This window comes from Phalaenopsis equestris, unplaced genomic scaffold (genome assembly GCF_001263595.1).
Source record: "Phalaenopsis equestris unplaced genomic scaffold, ASM126359v1 Scaffold220451, whole genome shotgun sequence".
In the NCBI taxonomy this organism is placed as follows: domain Eukaryota; kingdom Viridiplantae; phylum Streptophyta; class Magnoliopsida; order Asparagales; family Orchidaceae; genus Phalaenopsis; species Phalaenopsis equestris.
The window spans coordinates 190,434-206,488 of record NW_018238735.1 but is presented as its reverse complement, the minus strand read 5'-3'; the positions used below and the strand labels follow the sequence as shown (position 1 = coordinate 206,488).

At 38.6% G+C, this 16,055-nt stretch overlaps 2 protein-coding genes across 3 annotated transcripts in view; both read left to right on the top strand.

The window, feature by feature from the left end:
- Positions 1-14,560, top strand: part of LOC110037515 (pyrroline-5-carboxylate reductase) — a 36,087-nt gene extending 21,527 nt beyond the window's left edge. Inside the window, exons 5-7 of one of the 2 annotated variants that reach the window (XM_020742182.1) lie at positions 9,467-9,587; positions 9,841-9,940; positions 14,031-14,560. In XM_020742182.1, coding sequence (XP_020597841.1) covers positions 9,467-9,587; positions 9,841-9,940; positions 14,031-14,213 — 404 coding nt within the window. In that variant the 3' untranslated portion in view covers positions 14,214-14,560. Of the gene's footprint in view, positions 1-9,466; positions 9,588-9,834; positions 9,941-14,030 lie in introns of both variants that reach the window. The other variant, XM_020742180.1, reaches the window with a different exon arrangement.
- An 836-nt stretch (positions 14,561-15,396) lies between these two features.
- The window catches only part of LOC110037511 (uncharacterized protein At5g39865-like), a gene marked incomplete in the record, with an annotated part of 1,021 nt that continues 362 nt past the window's right edge, over positions 15,397-16,055 (top strand). The window contains 1 exon segment of the mRNA XM_020742173.1: positions 15,397-16,038. Within this exon segment, the coding sequence (XP_020597832.1) occupies positions 15,731-16,038 (308 nt within the window).

Genomic DNA, 16,055 nt, shown 5'->3' with positions numbered 1-16,055 from the left:
TGGGAGGGGCCCGTTAAGCCCCTAATCACGGATGAAGGAGGGGGTTTTAGGGGGATGTTTGAATGTATTTTTTGGGGGAAAATTTGGAATGTGTTTTTTGGGTGTTTCATTAGTCATAATCACCTAGGGTTTGTTTCTATGTTTGGATTCCTGTAGTTTTCTTTTTATCTTCTCGTCCCTAGCGGCACCTAGGGTTTGTGGAAAGTAACTTGCCTTTTGGATTGTATATCACCCTGTCAGCGATAAAAAGTAGGGTTGGGGGGGAGTTGCCCGTAGGAAGCTGTCGGTCACCGGAATCGAAATCCCGTCGCCCGCTTCGGAATGACGTTTTAATTTACATATAGATTTAAGTTTAGAATCAAATATAAAAATCAAATTGACCCCATATTTTTCATATTTTAAATGAAAGAACGCTTTACCTCAAACCCTGTATCTATCCCGAGGGATAAGCACAAGACTTGAGGATGAGACTCGATCAAATAAACTAAGAAATACATGACGTCCGTTTGGTCTGCGAAATCGTTTTATTTGCCGATAAATTTCTCTATTTAATATGAAAAATTAAATAAGATTTATTTTAAGCTAGGTTTGGAAAACTTTCTATAAGGGCAAGCCCCTATAGTTAATTACATCTTAAATGACCGAAATCACTTAAGAATACTTTCGATAAAAATCAGAAAAAATTATCTTCAAGGACTTCAAAAGGATGAGACTTTTCAACGAAATCAGACAAAGAGGTGTGAAAGGGGGATGACTCAAATTTGGAACATTTTTTACAGAATTCAAAGGAAGAACTAGGGGATGCCACAAATCCAGAGGAGATTCTCGATGACTTCCCAATCTACCCTATGGTTTGGCTTCAGTTTCGAGGAAAAACAATCAAATGTTTTATCCTGCCAATTTTATTTATTTAGGGCTTACATTCGTGTAGAACGATCACACAAATAGCCCGGGAGATGTGAGGATTTAGGTTGTAACGAACGACAACCTCAGAATCCTGAAACGAGTTAGAGCTTAGATCGTATAGCAGAACTATACAAATGTCTAACGAAAAGGTATAACGAAAAGTTTGAGGATTTATGTTGCGTTAGGCGAACAACCTCGAAATCCTATGTCATTGTATTTTAATTTCTAGGAAAAGAATGGTTTAGTTGGGGAAAACATGTTTTGCTGTTGAAGCTGGTCGTGCTGCCCACCGCGCTAGTTTCAAGTTCCTTGTCGTGACGAGTTTAAGTTTTCTAGGGTGTTAGGTTATGATGTCAAATCCAATGGCCCTATGGTTGTAGTTCTTCAAATATTTTTATAGATAACATGTTGAAGTTGTATATTGTATAGCATGATAGTAGAATATGTAGCGCTGGACAAGCAGTAGAGTATGCAGTAAAGAAAGCTGTACAACATGCGGTGTAAAGAAAAGTGAAAGGTACAGCAGGGAAGTGATTATAAGAGAATAACATGCTGTAAACATAAAACAAACCTGTATACCTGGGAGATTCGCTGTTCCGATTCCTGGGAGATTCGCTGTTCCTTAGGTGTAATTGATGCAACAGGTACAAACAACAAAACTTGAGGAAGCAGACTAAAATGCTTTAAAGAAATATCGTCTAGAAATCTCGAGAAAGATCGTCAAAAGACTCACGACAAGAGAATTGTGAGAAAATCAACGAATCAACAAATCGATTAAAATCGATGAAAATTGTAGGAAACACGGGAAAATTCCGAAAAAAGATCACGAGTGCTTTGTCTAAAAATTCCAAGAAAATATATGAAAAAGTCCGAAAAGAGGGGACCGCAAGCACTCGGGTCGGGGCTAGACTCAACTATATATATTAGTATTTGAGGGTCGTCGAAGGCTACTCGGTCACCCGGATGTGTAAAACCTATAAAGCCCGCCACTCAACTACACTCAACTAGAAGGTTGTCCTATCGAACCTAACTCAGGAGGGTATTCCTTAGCCTAAACATGTGATCAACAGGTGGACAACCAATGTTTAAAATGTATTTAAAATTTATGTTTTCAGCATGCACATAAGTTTCAAACATGCAAAAAGTGAGCTGCATCAATTTTGTTTGTAGCGAAAAGTGTATTTTTGTTTTAGAAAAATGTATATCTGTTCTTATCAAATTTATTTTTTTTATCAATTTTGAAAAGTAGTTGTCCACGAGTTAATCGCGCTGTCGGACATAAGACTACCAACAACCTAAGAAGGTTCAGGTCAGCTCCCGCTAGTCTTGTGTCGGTGAATGATATTATCATCCTACAGCTTACCGGTTCCTGAATCGAATTTTGATGGATTCCTGAATCGGATCCCGATGTCGTAGGATGGCATATCATTTTGCTCTATCTCCGGTGTGCCTTTGTCATTACCGCCCTAAGCCCCAAAACAAAACCGACCTACTTGTGATCTTGTTTGATGGTTTCACGTATGCAAAAGGCTATACGTGGACACTTATGTATCAGACATAAGTATCAAAAACCGAACCAAAAAACAAGGAAAAAAAAAGAACAAAAATGGAGTGAGACAGAGGAGAGACTGATTTACCTAAAACATCGAAAAGGATGAAGGATTAATCAGCTCTCAAAACTCGTGACGAAAAGACCTAAAAAGAAAAGCCTGAAGATCCTTGAATTAATCCGAAAGGGTATCATTTTCTCATATTTTCATAAGTGGATCAACCCAAGTCAAAATGATCTCCTAACGCCGGTATCCAAACCCATATCAAAATTAATATTTTCCAACTCCCGAATTAACCAATAGTCTCATATATCACATGAACCTAAAATCTTTCCACAGGGCCAAATAAGTGCTCATGGCCGGGTTCAATAAAAAAAAAGAGGAAACAACCACCAAGGCTTTCGATCAAGGCAACCCAAAGAACAAGAGAAGCTCACGGCCAAGACAACCCAAGACACAAGAAGCTCACGGTTAAGGCAGACCATACTAGCTATATAAAGATCTTTGATATACATAAGAGTGCAAAATATAATCATAATTTCAATCCACCTACAATTTCAATCCACCTACAACCATCTACAACCATCCCAGTAGTTCAAGCCTAACAAGCAGGACTAAATCATACCAAACAACCTCCAATAGGTATCACGGGTAAGAACTGCAAGAAGAGCAAATCTCAATGGTGAGCTCACGGGTAGGGCCAAAGGGGGAGGCTAACTCAACCACATCACAAACTCACGGCAAGGAGCCAAACAAATATCAAAACTACAACTTTATAAGCTTCCAAACCAATCTATCAAAACCGGCTAACAGTTCTCGAATAAGGACAACACAGTACGCCAAAACAGGCTATCGGGTAGGAGCTAAGGCCAACAAAAATCAAAACCAAAGCCACTTCTCGGGTAGGGGCTGGACAAGACAACACCGAGCTCCCAAATAGAGGTTAAAGCAAATAAAACTGAACCTTCTCATAGCTATAGAACAGGGACAGGAATAAACACCACAACAGGCTCTCGGGTAGGAGCTAAAACAAGCAAACCGAGCTCCCAAATCAGGCCAAAATAAATCCCTCAAGGTTAACAAGTAAAGCTCACATACCCAAGACAAGATCTCAATCTAGAACCCAGCCTCCAACCCTTCCATAGCTATAGAACAGGGACAGGAATAAACACCACAACAGGCTCTCGGGTAGGAGCTAAAACAAGCAAACCGAGCTCCCAAATCAGGCCAAAATAAATCCCTCAAGGTTAACAAGTAAAGCTCACATACCCAAGACAAGATCTCAATCTAGAACCCAGCCTCCAACCCTTCCAAGGCAAAAACCGAGCCCCTAAAGAGATCAAATCAAAGCTTTAAAGGCTAATCAAGTGCAGTATATGATAACAAATCGGGATCCAACAATTTTTAGACAAACCGAAAACCAACAGGGGCAAAGAGAATAAAGCCACACCCCAAATCAAACAAAAATAAGCCTCATAATCAGGCAAGAGTCGAGAGCTAGAGCAGGTAAGAGCAAGCTCCAATGGAGGCTAAAACCGAGCCATTCAAAGCCAAAAATAAAGCTCCAACAGAAATTAAGATCATGGTCTCCACATAAATTAACATCCAGCCAATTTTAAATAAATCGAAAATCTGCAAGGGCCAAAGCGAAGACCCTTAAAGCTAGCAAAGAAGCTTCAAAGCCTTAAAAAAAATCAACATCCCATGCTCCTGCAATGAAAACCAAGTACCCACAACGACCCAAAACCGAACCATTCAGGGCCAAGACAAGGCCTGAGCATAGATTAAAATCCAAGCTTTAATAGAGAAAATCCGGTCATTTCAAGATAAAACCGAGCCATTCAAAGCCAAGGAACAGCTCACAAGCTTTTGAAATATCAAGATATGGAGCCACTATATGACTTAAGCAAGAAAAATAACACAGAGAGTATATTTAGGCCCCCAATTTAAGTATTCCAAGCATGAAACAACTTCCAACATGTATCTAAACAAAAGGATGCCTCATGAGAAACGAGTCCCCAAAACAATTTATAGGACCTTTCAAATTAAAGAAATTCCTCTTTTTTTTTATAACACATGTTTCGAGTAAGAGAGTAGCAGGAGATAGAAATAAGAGTAGGCTTTCCCTCTACATTCAACACATATGGGAAGAACATAAGTAGATAATCTACACATGCTTGAACAATGAACTAAACTTCCATAAATCCATATCACCATTTTTATTTAATATCGCAAAATTCATGGGGTATGCCGAACTAGCATGCCATACCCGTTCCAAGAATGCCGCTCCTAGCAACCCTGGCCGAGCAAAACCGAGAGAAAGGAGGGATAGAGGAGGGGAGAAGGGAGGGGATAAGTACCTCTTTGGTACCTCTTTGCAGCAAAAGAAAGCAACACAGAACTTTTAAAAGCATTTCTCAACTCCAATCCTTCCTCCAGCAGTAAGAAGAAGCCAACCCTGCCAACCCAAATACAGAAAGTTGAAGAAATAGGTGAGAAAAGAAAATGACAGAGTTTTCTCTTCCCTTAAAGATTTTTGGCCCCCTCCCAAATGCTCTAAGTAGAGTTTAATATAGACGGGAGAAGGAGAAAGAGCGATTGAAAGCTCGTAAACGGCTCGAGGAAACGAGCAGAGCAGACACCCTATACGGGCGGCTCGAGAGAGGCAGAGGATGAGACCCTCGCATGGGATAAGATCCACGGCAATGATAAGGGGATGTGTCGCGGGATCGTTACGTGTGCTCGAGGCGAGCTCGGGAACAAGACTCCAACGACACAAAGGAGCGGGCCAGGTGGAGTCGAGCGAGCCGAAGCTAGGGCAGAGGTCCACGGGGTCGAAACTTAGCAGAGGGCAGGGGGGAGGTAATGAAATTATGTTAGGATTAATATAAGATAATAATAATAATAATAATAATAATAATAATAATAAAAAAATATTATTTATTATTATAATTAACACTTAAATGCATATTTCTCCCCAGACGTGTCGTCGCGGTTGAACGAATGTCTCCCCTAGGCAAAATCGATGTTCCGGACGCATCGGCGCAGTCCGTTTCGTCATCCGGAGTCGTTCGGGCAACCTCGTCGTCGATCGGGTCAAAAACGCGTCGCGACCCGAATCACGTCAAAAACTCGGCTCGAATTCGATTAAGCAGGACAACGAAGAGCGCAATGGAGCCAAATCGACGAGTAAAGTTAATCCTAAGGCCGGCAGTCCTATAGGAATTCGATTAAACAGGGCAGCGAAGAGCGCAGTGGCGCCAAATCGGAGTAAATTCAATCCTAAGGCCGACAATCCTATAAGAATGCTCTTGAGTTCCTTCAGAGTAGTCTTACCTGCCAAGTAATAGCGGTCAAAACTACTAAATGAAACGTCAAGTCAAGTGAAGAAAAGTGCAGAATTGCTAACAGGGAGGGCTCCTTCACTAGTTTTCTAGGAGCAGTCGACAGAAAGGTCTTACGACTAAATCCTAGGCTACTAAGGAAGGGAAAACTACACCTCGACCGAAAGCGAGGTCAACACACCCATTGTATCTTGTTTGTCTACTTAGAGATTAATCAAATCAGCCCATATTTGGGTTTTCTCACTTATTTCTTGCAATTGGTTTACTGATTTTGGCTTTGATTTATACTAGGTTCTTGTCACAATCTTTTGAATTTACATTTATCTTTTCTTTTATAAGAAAATGGGCTAGTTTTTGTGCCAGCTTGAAGTTGAGGGAGTTTAAACTTAACTAGTCCATCAAACTTATCCAATGACAGCTTGAATCAACTTGAATCTTTCACATCCATTCCCTTTCCTTTTTACTTTATTTCATTTATAAGTGTTCTTCTGATTCATCCTCCTTCCTTTTCCCAACATTTAAAAATATTTTTGAACCCTCACAATTCCTTCATGTATTACTCTTGTTCATACTTTTTGCTGATACACGATATTATGCTTTGTTATAAGTGGCTCATTGATGTATTGGAATGGGCAACGGTTCCAATAGTGAGACCGATGTGGAGATGAAGGAAGAGTGGGGTTGGTGGAACAATTTTTTCTTCTTGCTATCTCCCATGATTTTATTGTCTTACCGACCTTTCTACTGACCATCTCATTCCTTGCTTGGGTTCTTTTTGCCCAATGTAGTATTAATAATTCTTTAGATTTAATGGTCCATTTGTGACAGTTTTTGCCCGACTTTGTTTTCTAAACAACTGTCGTAATTCTTCTAGTTGCTGCTGCTCGCGTCCGTTCTTGACTTTGTTACTCGATCTTGCGGTAGGCAAATGCGATTTTGTGTGACTCTTCATGATCGACTTCATCATTTCTTCTAAGACTGTGGATCTTCGCTTCAACTGCCACTTTATGGATGAGAAACGCTCATCTATTTAAGATATGATGTGTTTCATTTCTTTCTCTAGTTTTTCCTTCAAATCTTGCACTTTCTTGGCCATCATAATTCTTTAAAAAATTGTATTACTCTGATCCTGTTTTTTTGCTTCCAAATACGTCAAATCGAGCAACTGTTTGCCTGTACGATGTGATCCCATCCTGCTATCTCAATTTGCTTTTTTGTGATCCTAACGCTACGATTTGGCTTTCACTGCGGTCCCAGATAGCTTGATCGTGATTGTATTGCAACAAGCCTTGCTCGTGGTCCTATCATTTTTTCCTAGTTAGCTCTATTGCGATCGTTTGGGTCACTGCACGCCGTGATCCATTTTCCTCCAAGACGACCGCGATCCAATTGGTCTTCCCTATCTCGAGAGATTCACAATTGTATCATGGGGCACGATCGTGAAGGATCACCACACGTGAGTTGTACGCTACAATTATCCACTATTGGTTTCCAGATAGCTCTAATCGCGACTGCATAGTGATTGGTGCCGAGGACTACGATACACGACGATTCCATTGTTGCTTCCCTGTTAGCTCTAATCGTAATTTTATGATGAAGTTTATTGCCGAATGCGACAAAACTCCTATATGCAACAATCTAGTCATTGATTTCTTATAAATTGAGCACTCTTATACCAATTTGTCAGGATTTTCCGTAGAAATTATGGCAAACCCATTTTATTGCAAGAACACCAAACATTCAACATGAATATAAAGATAAACACCTACAATTTGAGAGGTAGGTGATCTTTTAATTCTTATTATTGAAGAGGTAGAAAATCTCTCCCAAATACTAAACCTAAGACTCACAACAATAATCTCATGCATAACCCTAACCTTAAGCCTATGAAGGTTTATTTATAATAAACATTAATAAAACAAAAGACTAAATTGTCCTCAGGCTTGGCACTGACGTAACAGATTCTCCAGTGACCCCTTGGTTGGGTTTTGGAAATTAAATTGCCGACGAGTCTTGGGTTGCATCTCAATAGCTTCTTCATCATCTCCTCTAAGCTCTCGAATTGGCCCTCAAATCGGTTTTCCATGGAGGATAACCTTCCTTCTACAATTGAGAACATTTTCTCCATCCTAGATTTAATTTCCTCCAATTTCTTCTCCAAATCATTTACTTTCTTGAATGTCATTCTTACCCAGACGATTTTAGATCACTAAGGAGGAACTATTGTATGTTAAAATCTCGTTGATGGCTTCCCAGGTAGTCAGGATCGGGTCTATACCAATTGGAATGCATAACAAATTCTCCAGTGTCCCCTTGGTTAGGTTTTGGAAATTAAACCGCCGATGAATCTTGGATTGCATCTCAATAGTTTCCTCATCATCTCCTTCAAGCTCTCGAATTGACCCTCAAATCGGTTGTCCATGGAGGAAAACCTTCCTTCTATGATTGAGAACCTTTCCTCCATCCTAGATTTAGTTTGGCTCACATCTTCCTCCAATTTCTTCTCCAAATCATTTACATTATTTGATGTCATTCCTTCCTGGATGATTTCGATCACTAAGGAGGAACTACCATATACTGAAATCTCGTTGGTGGCTTCCCAGGTAGTCTGAATCGGATCTATACCAATTCAAATGCGTATGTATCGTGTGGAATCCTATGCGCCACGATCAAGCCATATGTAGGCCAAAATCCTTCTTCCTAGCTAGCGTGATTCACTGTTCTACATGTGGTGCAATCCCGAAGGAGCATTGTGCTTGTCCTGTATGCCATGATTCTTCCCTTGTTAACTCTAATTGTGATTGAATCGCGAAGAGCAATTGTGAAGGAGACGCATGTAAGTCGTGATCCCTCATTGATGGGACAACGAAGGTTCTTGATTGAAGAAATTTTTACATGATCTTGTTGTGGCTTCCCAACCAGCAAATCGCGACCGTTTCACATGATTTCTTCATGAAGCTGGCGCGTCCTAGAGGCCGCAATCTTTTCTTTGTTTTCTGTTGCTATCCTTCCGAGGTCAAACACTCTGATACCACTTGAAACTAACTGAGACGATTTTTCACAGAATTTAGGGCAAAACAAATTGTCTTTCTTCAATAACACAAACAACACAAGTGGAATACATAAAAATAAGCTCCTACAATTCGAGAGGTAGACGATCTATCCCAAATCATACAATTCGAGCGATAAGAAATCTCTCCCACACCCTAACCCTAACCCTAAAACCCAAGACAACAATCTCATACATTCCTCTAACCCTAAACATATTTTAAGTCCTATTTATACTAATTGATAACAGAAATTACTCTTAGCCTAATAAAGACTGAATTGCCCCTAGGCAGCGGCGTAACAGAACCATGTTAAAAAAGAAGAATTACATACATACCACTCAATTCCTGTGTATTTGCATATCTAGCACCTATAATTTTTAAATACATGGCACCTTTTTAATGAAATGTGTATTTCAGTTAAATGGTGGTATTTTTTCATCATCTGAAAAAATTGGGTGATATAAATGTGTAAGTACAAATTTTAGGTGTTAGATGCATGAATATATAGTAATTGGGTGGTATGTGTATAACCCCCCACCCAACCCCTAAAAAAAAAAAAAAAAGAAAGAAAGAAATAAAAAAGGCTTCCTGGTTCTAATATTTTTGTTTTATTCAGTCATGTGCATGGCAGATATGGCAACGAAGAAGGATGAGGAACGAGTGGCTAGTTTATTTAAAGCCGTTGGAAAGGTATGGACGGTTGATGAAAAATACTTCGATGCTGTAACTGGCCTGAGGTATATTCCCAAGTGGTTCATTGAATTTAAGAATTTTGCACTTTAAATTGTTTCCCCATCTCTTTTCTAAAATAATATTATATTTTTAATTGGGGCACATACATAACATACATCCCAATAATTACAACCATTTTAACATTTATATGTAAAAAATTGAAGTTTTGTTAGATATGTAAATACATAAGAATTGGGTATTATGTATGTAAATCTTCCTTTTTAATTTTATTTTTTCTATGTCAATCTGTAGCGGCAGTGGCCCAGCCTATGTATATATTGCAATAGAGGCTTTGGCTGATGGTGGTGTAGCTGCTGGTCTTCCTAGAGACCTTGCTCTTGCTCTTGCATCTCAGACGGTGAGTTTCTAATTTTTAAGCATTTTTTTCCTATATTATTTATGGTTTTATTTTCCTAACAAGATTTTATAAGTTAAGAGAATCACATAGCTCTTTCCTTTTTGCCTCGACTCAAGATGGCCTTGAATTGAGAGCTATAAAATATTGGTTTATAATTTTCTTTTTCTTTCATTTTAATTTATATGGGAGTTATAGATTATGATAACTCTAAAGAAGTTATATTTCTTATTGTTCTTTATACATATCATAGTACTGAACCATATGATTAGGATAGCTATAAACTTTGGAACAAAATAAAATAAAGCTAAGAGAATAAACACACCAAAAAGTCAAACGTAAGGCATACATATTTTAGTGATTTGATGAGATCACCTACTTTTACGGCCTCGCACAAATAAAATATTCTACTAAACTTAAAAAGGTACATGGAAATATTATATTTCATATGAATAAAGGCAAAAAAATCACTTTATTTGTATTAATGACCGATAATAAATAGAATTACCCATTGTTAAGGCAAGAGCTGAACATGAAGAATTATATATTTGTTGTTTCTTTTCCTCTCCTCTCTTTTCTATTGCACGAACTTTTCCTTTTCATTCTCTCATCTCTCTTTATTTGTTTCTGGTTGTAGGATGCTTCTAACTATTGATTTCTCTCCCTTTTTATAGTTGTGATAATAAATAGTAGATGTGAAATTTAAATATGGATGAAGCATTGAGTAATCACCACCTTGGAAAATCAAATATGAATATATCTTAGATGTATAGTTAGGAATCATCCTCTTGGAAAATCAGATATGAATGTATCTTATAGATAATGCGATAGTAAGCTTTATGTATTTTTCTTTTGTTGCTTTATTTGAGCTATTTGATGGATGGATTGATGGATATGAAAATAAAATCATGTAAATTAAGCTATAATAATTATGAATGTATCTTATAGATAAAGAAATATAGATAGTGAACTTTATGCATTTTTCTTATGCTTCATACGAGTTATTAGATGGATGGATCGATGGATATGAAACAAAATCATTTAAATCGTGCTATAATTACTACGAATCAGCTTAGAATTAATTTCAAAATTGTTTCTCTTGTTCATTTTATTTGAAGGCAGCTTAACTTCAATTGTACTTCTATTTTGGGTCAATTTCAAGTCAAACTATACTAAAAAAAGATATAGCTTTTATAAGCCTATCTCACTCCTAACTTCAAGTCAAATGCCGACCTTTTTCTTATCTGCACCTTATCTAAAAAATTATTCTAGATTCATTACTTCAGCCATAATATCATCAACCTCTATTTAGTTTGAAATATCATCAGCTTTTTTTTATTTTTAGTGACATTTTCATACATACCATCCTATTCTTATGTATTTTTATACCTAACACCTAAATTTTACATTTTATATTTATATTATCCTGATGTTTCATATTCCATAAAAAAATACTATCATTAACTTTGAATTAATGAAACACATCTTTTCATGCATAGGCAAGGTGTTACGTATGTAAAAATTAAAGTTGATTTGTTTTATGTGGAAATACTTAAATCGAGTGGTATGTATGTAAATCTTCTTTTTTTTCAATAAATTTTATGCATTTACATGTCCAAAACCTAAAGTTTACATTTTATAATTATACCGTCATAATCTTTCATATCACATAAAAAATAATGAAATAGTTGTTCCAAAAAACTATTCTGTACATTCATAATACCCGATTAAATAGGGTATTACAAAGGTTTTACAAATAAATCTCTAGACTTCTTCAATATTTACTTTTTTCCAATAGGATCTTAAATAAGGTTCACTTTTAAACGTCCACTTTTTAACACCTCCCCCTCCCTCTCGATGGGCAGAAGATATCCACTAAGTTTGTCTTATCACATAACCTAGACAAATCTAATGAACTAAGTCCTTTAGTGAGACAGTCATCCATTAGCTCTCCAGTAGCAGTATGATTTAACTCGAGTAGCCTGTTATTCAGATTTTCCTTAATTAAGAACCTATCATTCTCTACATGTTTGGTTCTATCATTTTGCATCTGGTTGTTGGCAATGCTGATTGCTGACTTGTCACACCACAACTTCATTTGAGCTCCTTGATTCACCTTGAACTCGACCAACAAGGCTCTTAGCCACATCATATCGGCAACTCCTATGTCATAGCCTTGTACTCTGCCTTTGTTGTTGATCTCGCTAACTACAGATTGTTTCTTGTTCTTCCAAGAGATTGATTTACCACTTACATGCAATATCCTGAGGCTGACCTTTTGTCATTTGCCCACATGCACCACTCTCTCACAATTGCTACTCATCCCCTTGCCTCATATCTTATGTTTCTTTCTGCTTCCTCTTCAACAACCTCAAACACTTATGATCCTCATTGGTAAAACCACACTCATCTCTCCCTCCTATTCTAACATCAGATTTGTCTGGTTGCCCCATTTTCCAGCTTTTCCGACCACCACGGCCACAACCTGGGCCTCCACTCTGTTCGCGTCCACTTGTCTCTCTCTCCTTAGGTAGCCTAGGACAGGTCTTTCTCAGATGCCCAACTTCACCATCGTTGTAGCACTTGTGAGTCTCTCCATGGACACCTATCTTATCTGAGCTCGAGGTAGCTAATGCTGATGCCGCACCCAAAAGTCCACTCGGCTCAAAGCATAGCTTCATGCGATCCTCCTTCAGTATCATTGCAGCAATTGCCTCATCCAATGAAGGGATAGTAGCCTGAGCTAGGAAGATTGATCTCTTCTAATCAAAAGACAGATTCAGATGGGCCAGAAGTCTTCATATGTGTAAAGATCTCATTTTGTATTCCGGATCGCCACAGCTCGACATCGGTGAGAAGTGATCAAGATCTGCTCACAACCACTCTAAATCTATGGCTTATTCCTGAATTGATCTATCACCTTGTACAACAACTTCAATCTCATGTTGAATCTGGAACACTCATGTGGTTTTCTGTCCTAGCATAACTCCTTTTTAGCTTAGCCCAGATGATGTCCCTTACCTTTCAATTGCCATCTAATGTGGATGCAATTGACGGAACCATTTAGTTGAGTAGCCAGGTGTAGATTAAGGCGTGTTTGGTCCTCCGCTTTTCCTTTACAGCGTTGTCATTTTTGTTTCGTCCCTGGTGATATATCCCTCTTGTCTCTTCCCTACTATAGCAGCCTTACCTCGACGCGACGAACTCAAATATGTGGCTGATCCATCGAACTTCATATCCACTAGAGGGAAATCTGGCTTCACTCTCGTCAGAACGTGCTGAGGTAGTGGCTCTCGTCGAGCGTTTGCTCCCCGTATGAGCCCGACCAAGACCTTCAGAATTTCTTGATCTATTTTCCCCAGAAGTTTCAATCATTTACCTCTCGTACTATCTCCATCTTCTGACATCTTCGATCACAACGATCCAACCTAGATCAGACATCCTTTGCGTTTGCACGCCGTGATCCCATCATTGCCTTCCTATTTTGCTCTAATTGCGACTGTATCATCACGATCCTATCGTGGCCTACTTGGGTAGCTCCAATTGCAGCTGTATCGCGAAACTTCAAGCTGCGATCCTGTTGTTGCCTTCTTAGTTCTTGTCATGTCCTCCCTTGCTTGCTCTAATTGCGACTGTATCGCGAAGCTTCAAGCTACGATCTCATCGTTAGCGTCCCAGTTAGCTGTAGTTGTGGTTGCTTCGTCTAGTATCAGCTGCTTCGTTCAGCTTCGCGAGGACGCAAAGGAAGGAAGAGGAAGTTTCAGGTCTCCATACGCCCAATCCTGACTAATGGCTAGGTTACGACTCTGATACCATAATGAAATAATTGCTTCATAAAACAAATTTGTACATTCATAACATGGGCTTACATAGGCTATCACAAGGTTTTACCAATAAACCCCTAGACTTCTTCAATATTCCCTTTTTTTTCCAATAACACCCTAAATAAGGTCCAATTCTCAATAAAATACCATCATTTTAACTTTTAAAAAGTGAAGTATGCATGTAAAAAAATTAAAGTTTGTATTAGATGTGTCAAGTAAATAGGAATTGAGTGGCATGTATGTAATTAAAATCTGCCTTATTTTGACAGGTCTTTGGCGCCTCTGCCATGGTCAACAACACAGGGAAGCACCCTGCCCAGCTGAAAGACGCAGTTACATCGCCGGCAGGAACCACCATAGCCGGCATTTATGAACTCGAGAAGGCCGGATTTCGTAGCGCACTGATGAGCGCTGTCATTGCTGCTACAAACCGATGCCGCGAACTATCATAAGGTGCACACGCCCTACTCATTGAAAAATTATTCCATACGAACATCATATGCAAAAATGCATACGCATAAATGCATGCGGTGTCCGATAACCATTTTACCTTAAAAGTTAAAAACTTTATTTTTCTTTTTTTTTTAAATATTATCATTTTTAATCAATATATTATGCTTCGATATTAGCTATGACAAAAATTTTGAAAATATGCTTGTGCATTTCATTGAAACCTAATATGTTGTTGCTTCATTTGAGTGAATTGCGAGGGAAAAAGCAGAGAAGTTTAATGAGAAATTGTTAATCCTGATTGTAAAATGTGTTGGGGATGCCTGGATTTATACTCCTTTATTTTTAAGATTGCTTTCTCGTCATTTGGCCATTATTTTATTCCTATTATTATTATTATATATATTGTAAAAAGCTATTTTTTTTTAATAAAAATTTGATAATATGCAGTAGCTCTTAAAAATAATGCTTTATTTAGAAAAAAAAAAAAAGACGGTTTATGTTGCCCATAATAATTGAGAAATTACTATATGTATAAAATGTATATCTATCATAGGGTTGTTAACGATCTGATTTTCGAGTCTCGTTAGGGTTAGTTCAAAATCAATTAAAATTCAACTCAAAATTTTGGCGTGCAGCTTAGTTCATTTATTTTGATCCGATTTTTGATCCGGGCTAAAACTATGTAATTAGTAATCTTAGAGCTAAATTTGTTAAATTTGCAGCTTTAGCACTACTAGGGCTGTCGATCCGATTTCAAGCCAAGCTGTGATTGACTAAAAATTGACCTGCAAAAATTTGATCCAAAAACTTTAGCTTGAAACTTAGACTCGTTTATTTTGATCCTATCTCAATCCGATTTAAAATTTGAATCATTTTTTTGAGCATTCAACAATCATCCAGCTAAATTCAAATCTTTTGTGTGATTACTAAAGCATAATCCTTTTTTTTTATGTTCAAAGTTATTTTATTAATTTTTTATGTAAATTTTCTTAGTCATCTTTTTTTCCGAAAAATTATTTCATACGGACAGCGTATGTAGAGATGTATGTGCCGTCCAATCTTCACTGTTGATCAGATCAAAGCTGTACTTTGGTGGACCGATTTTTTTTTTAAAAAAAAAATTTGATCAACGGTAGAAATAGAACGGCGCATGTATTTCTGCATACGGAAGACATGGAATAATGTTTCTTTATTTATGTGCTAAGATAAAAATAAAAAATAAAAAACGTTGGCGTCTGGCGGCTTGCCGGTGCCGCCTTCCATCAGCATCTACTGCACACTCCAATATATATATATATATATATTTTAAACACGTGCGAAGTCATAGCTGTCTCCCAACTCACGCGTACCACGCACGCTTTCCACTCTCCATACTCCGCCTTCCTTCCCCCATAAAGCTTTCTCCAAAGAAAAAAAGAGAAGAAAGGAGCAGATACTCTCCACCATTTACCCTTCCCTGCTTCTCATCGGCACTCCAAACCCAAACACCAACCCTAATCCTAGCTCTCGATTCTCCATGGACGAAGCAGACACCCGCCTCCCCTCCAAGAAACCCTTTCTTCTCCCCCGATCCTTCTCCTATCACCAAACCTTACCCCGCCGCTCCCGCCCCTTCTGGAAACACCTCGCCGACAACGATCCCAACCTCTCCCTCCCCGATCCCCTCGTCACCCTCTACACTACCTCCCTCCGCACCATCCGCCGGACCTACGAGGACTGCCGCGCCATACGCGCCATCCTTCGCGGCTTCCGCGTCGCCGTCGACGAGCGCGATGTTTCAATGGACGCCGCATACCGACGCGAGCTCCAATCGCTGATCGGCGGGAAGGGGGGGCCGCCCG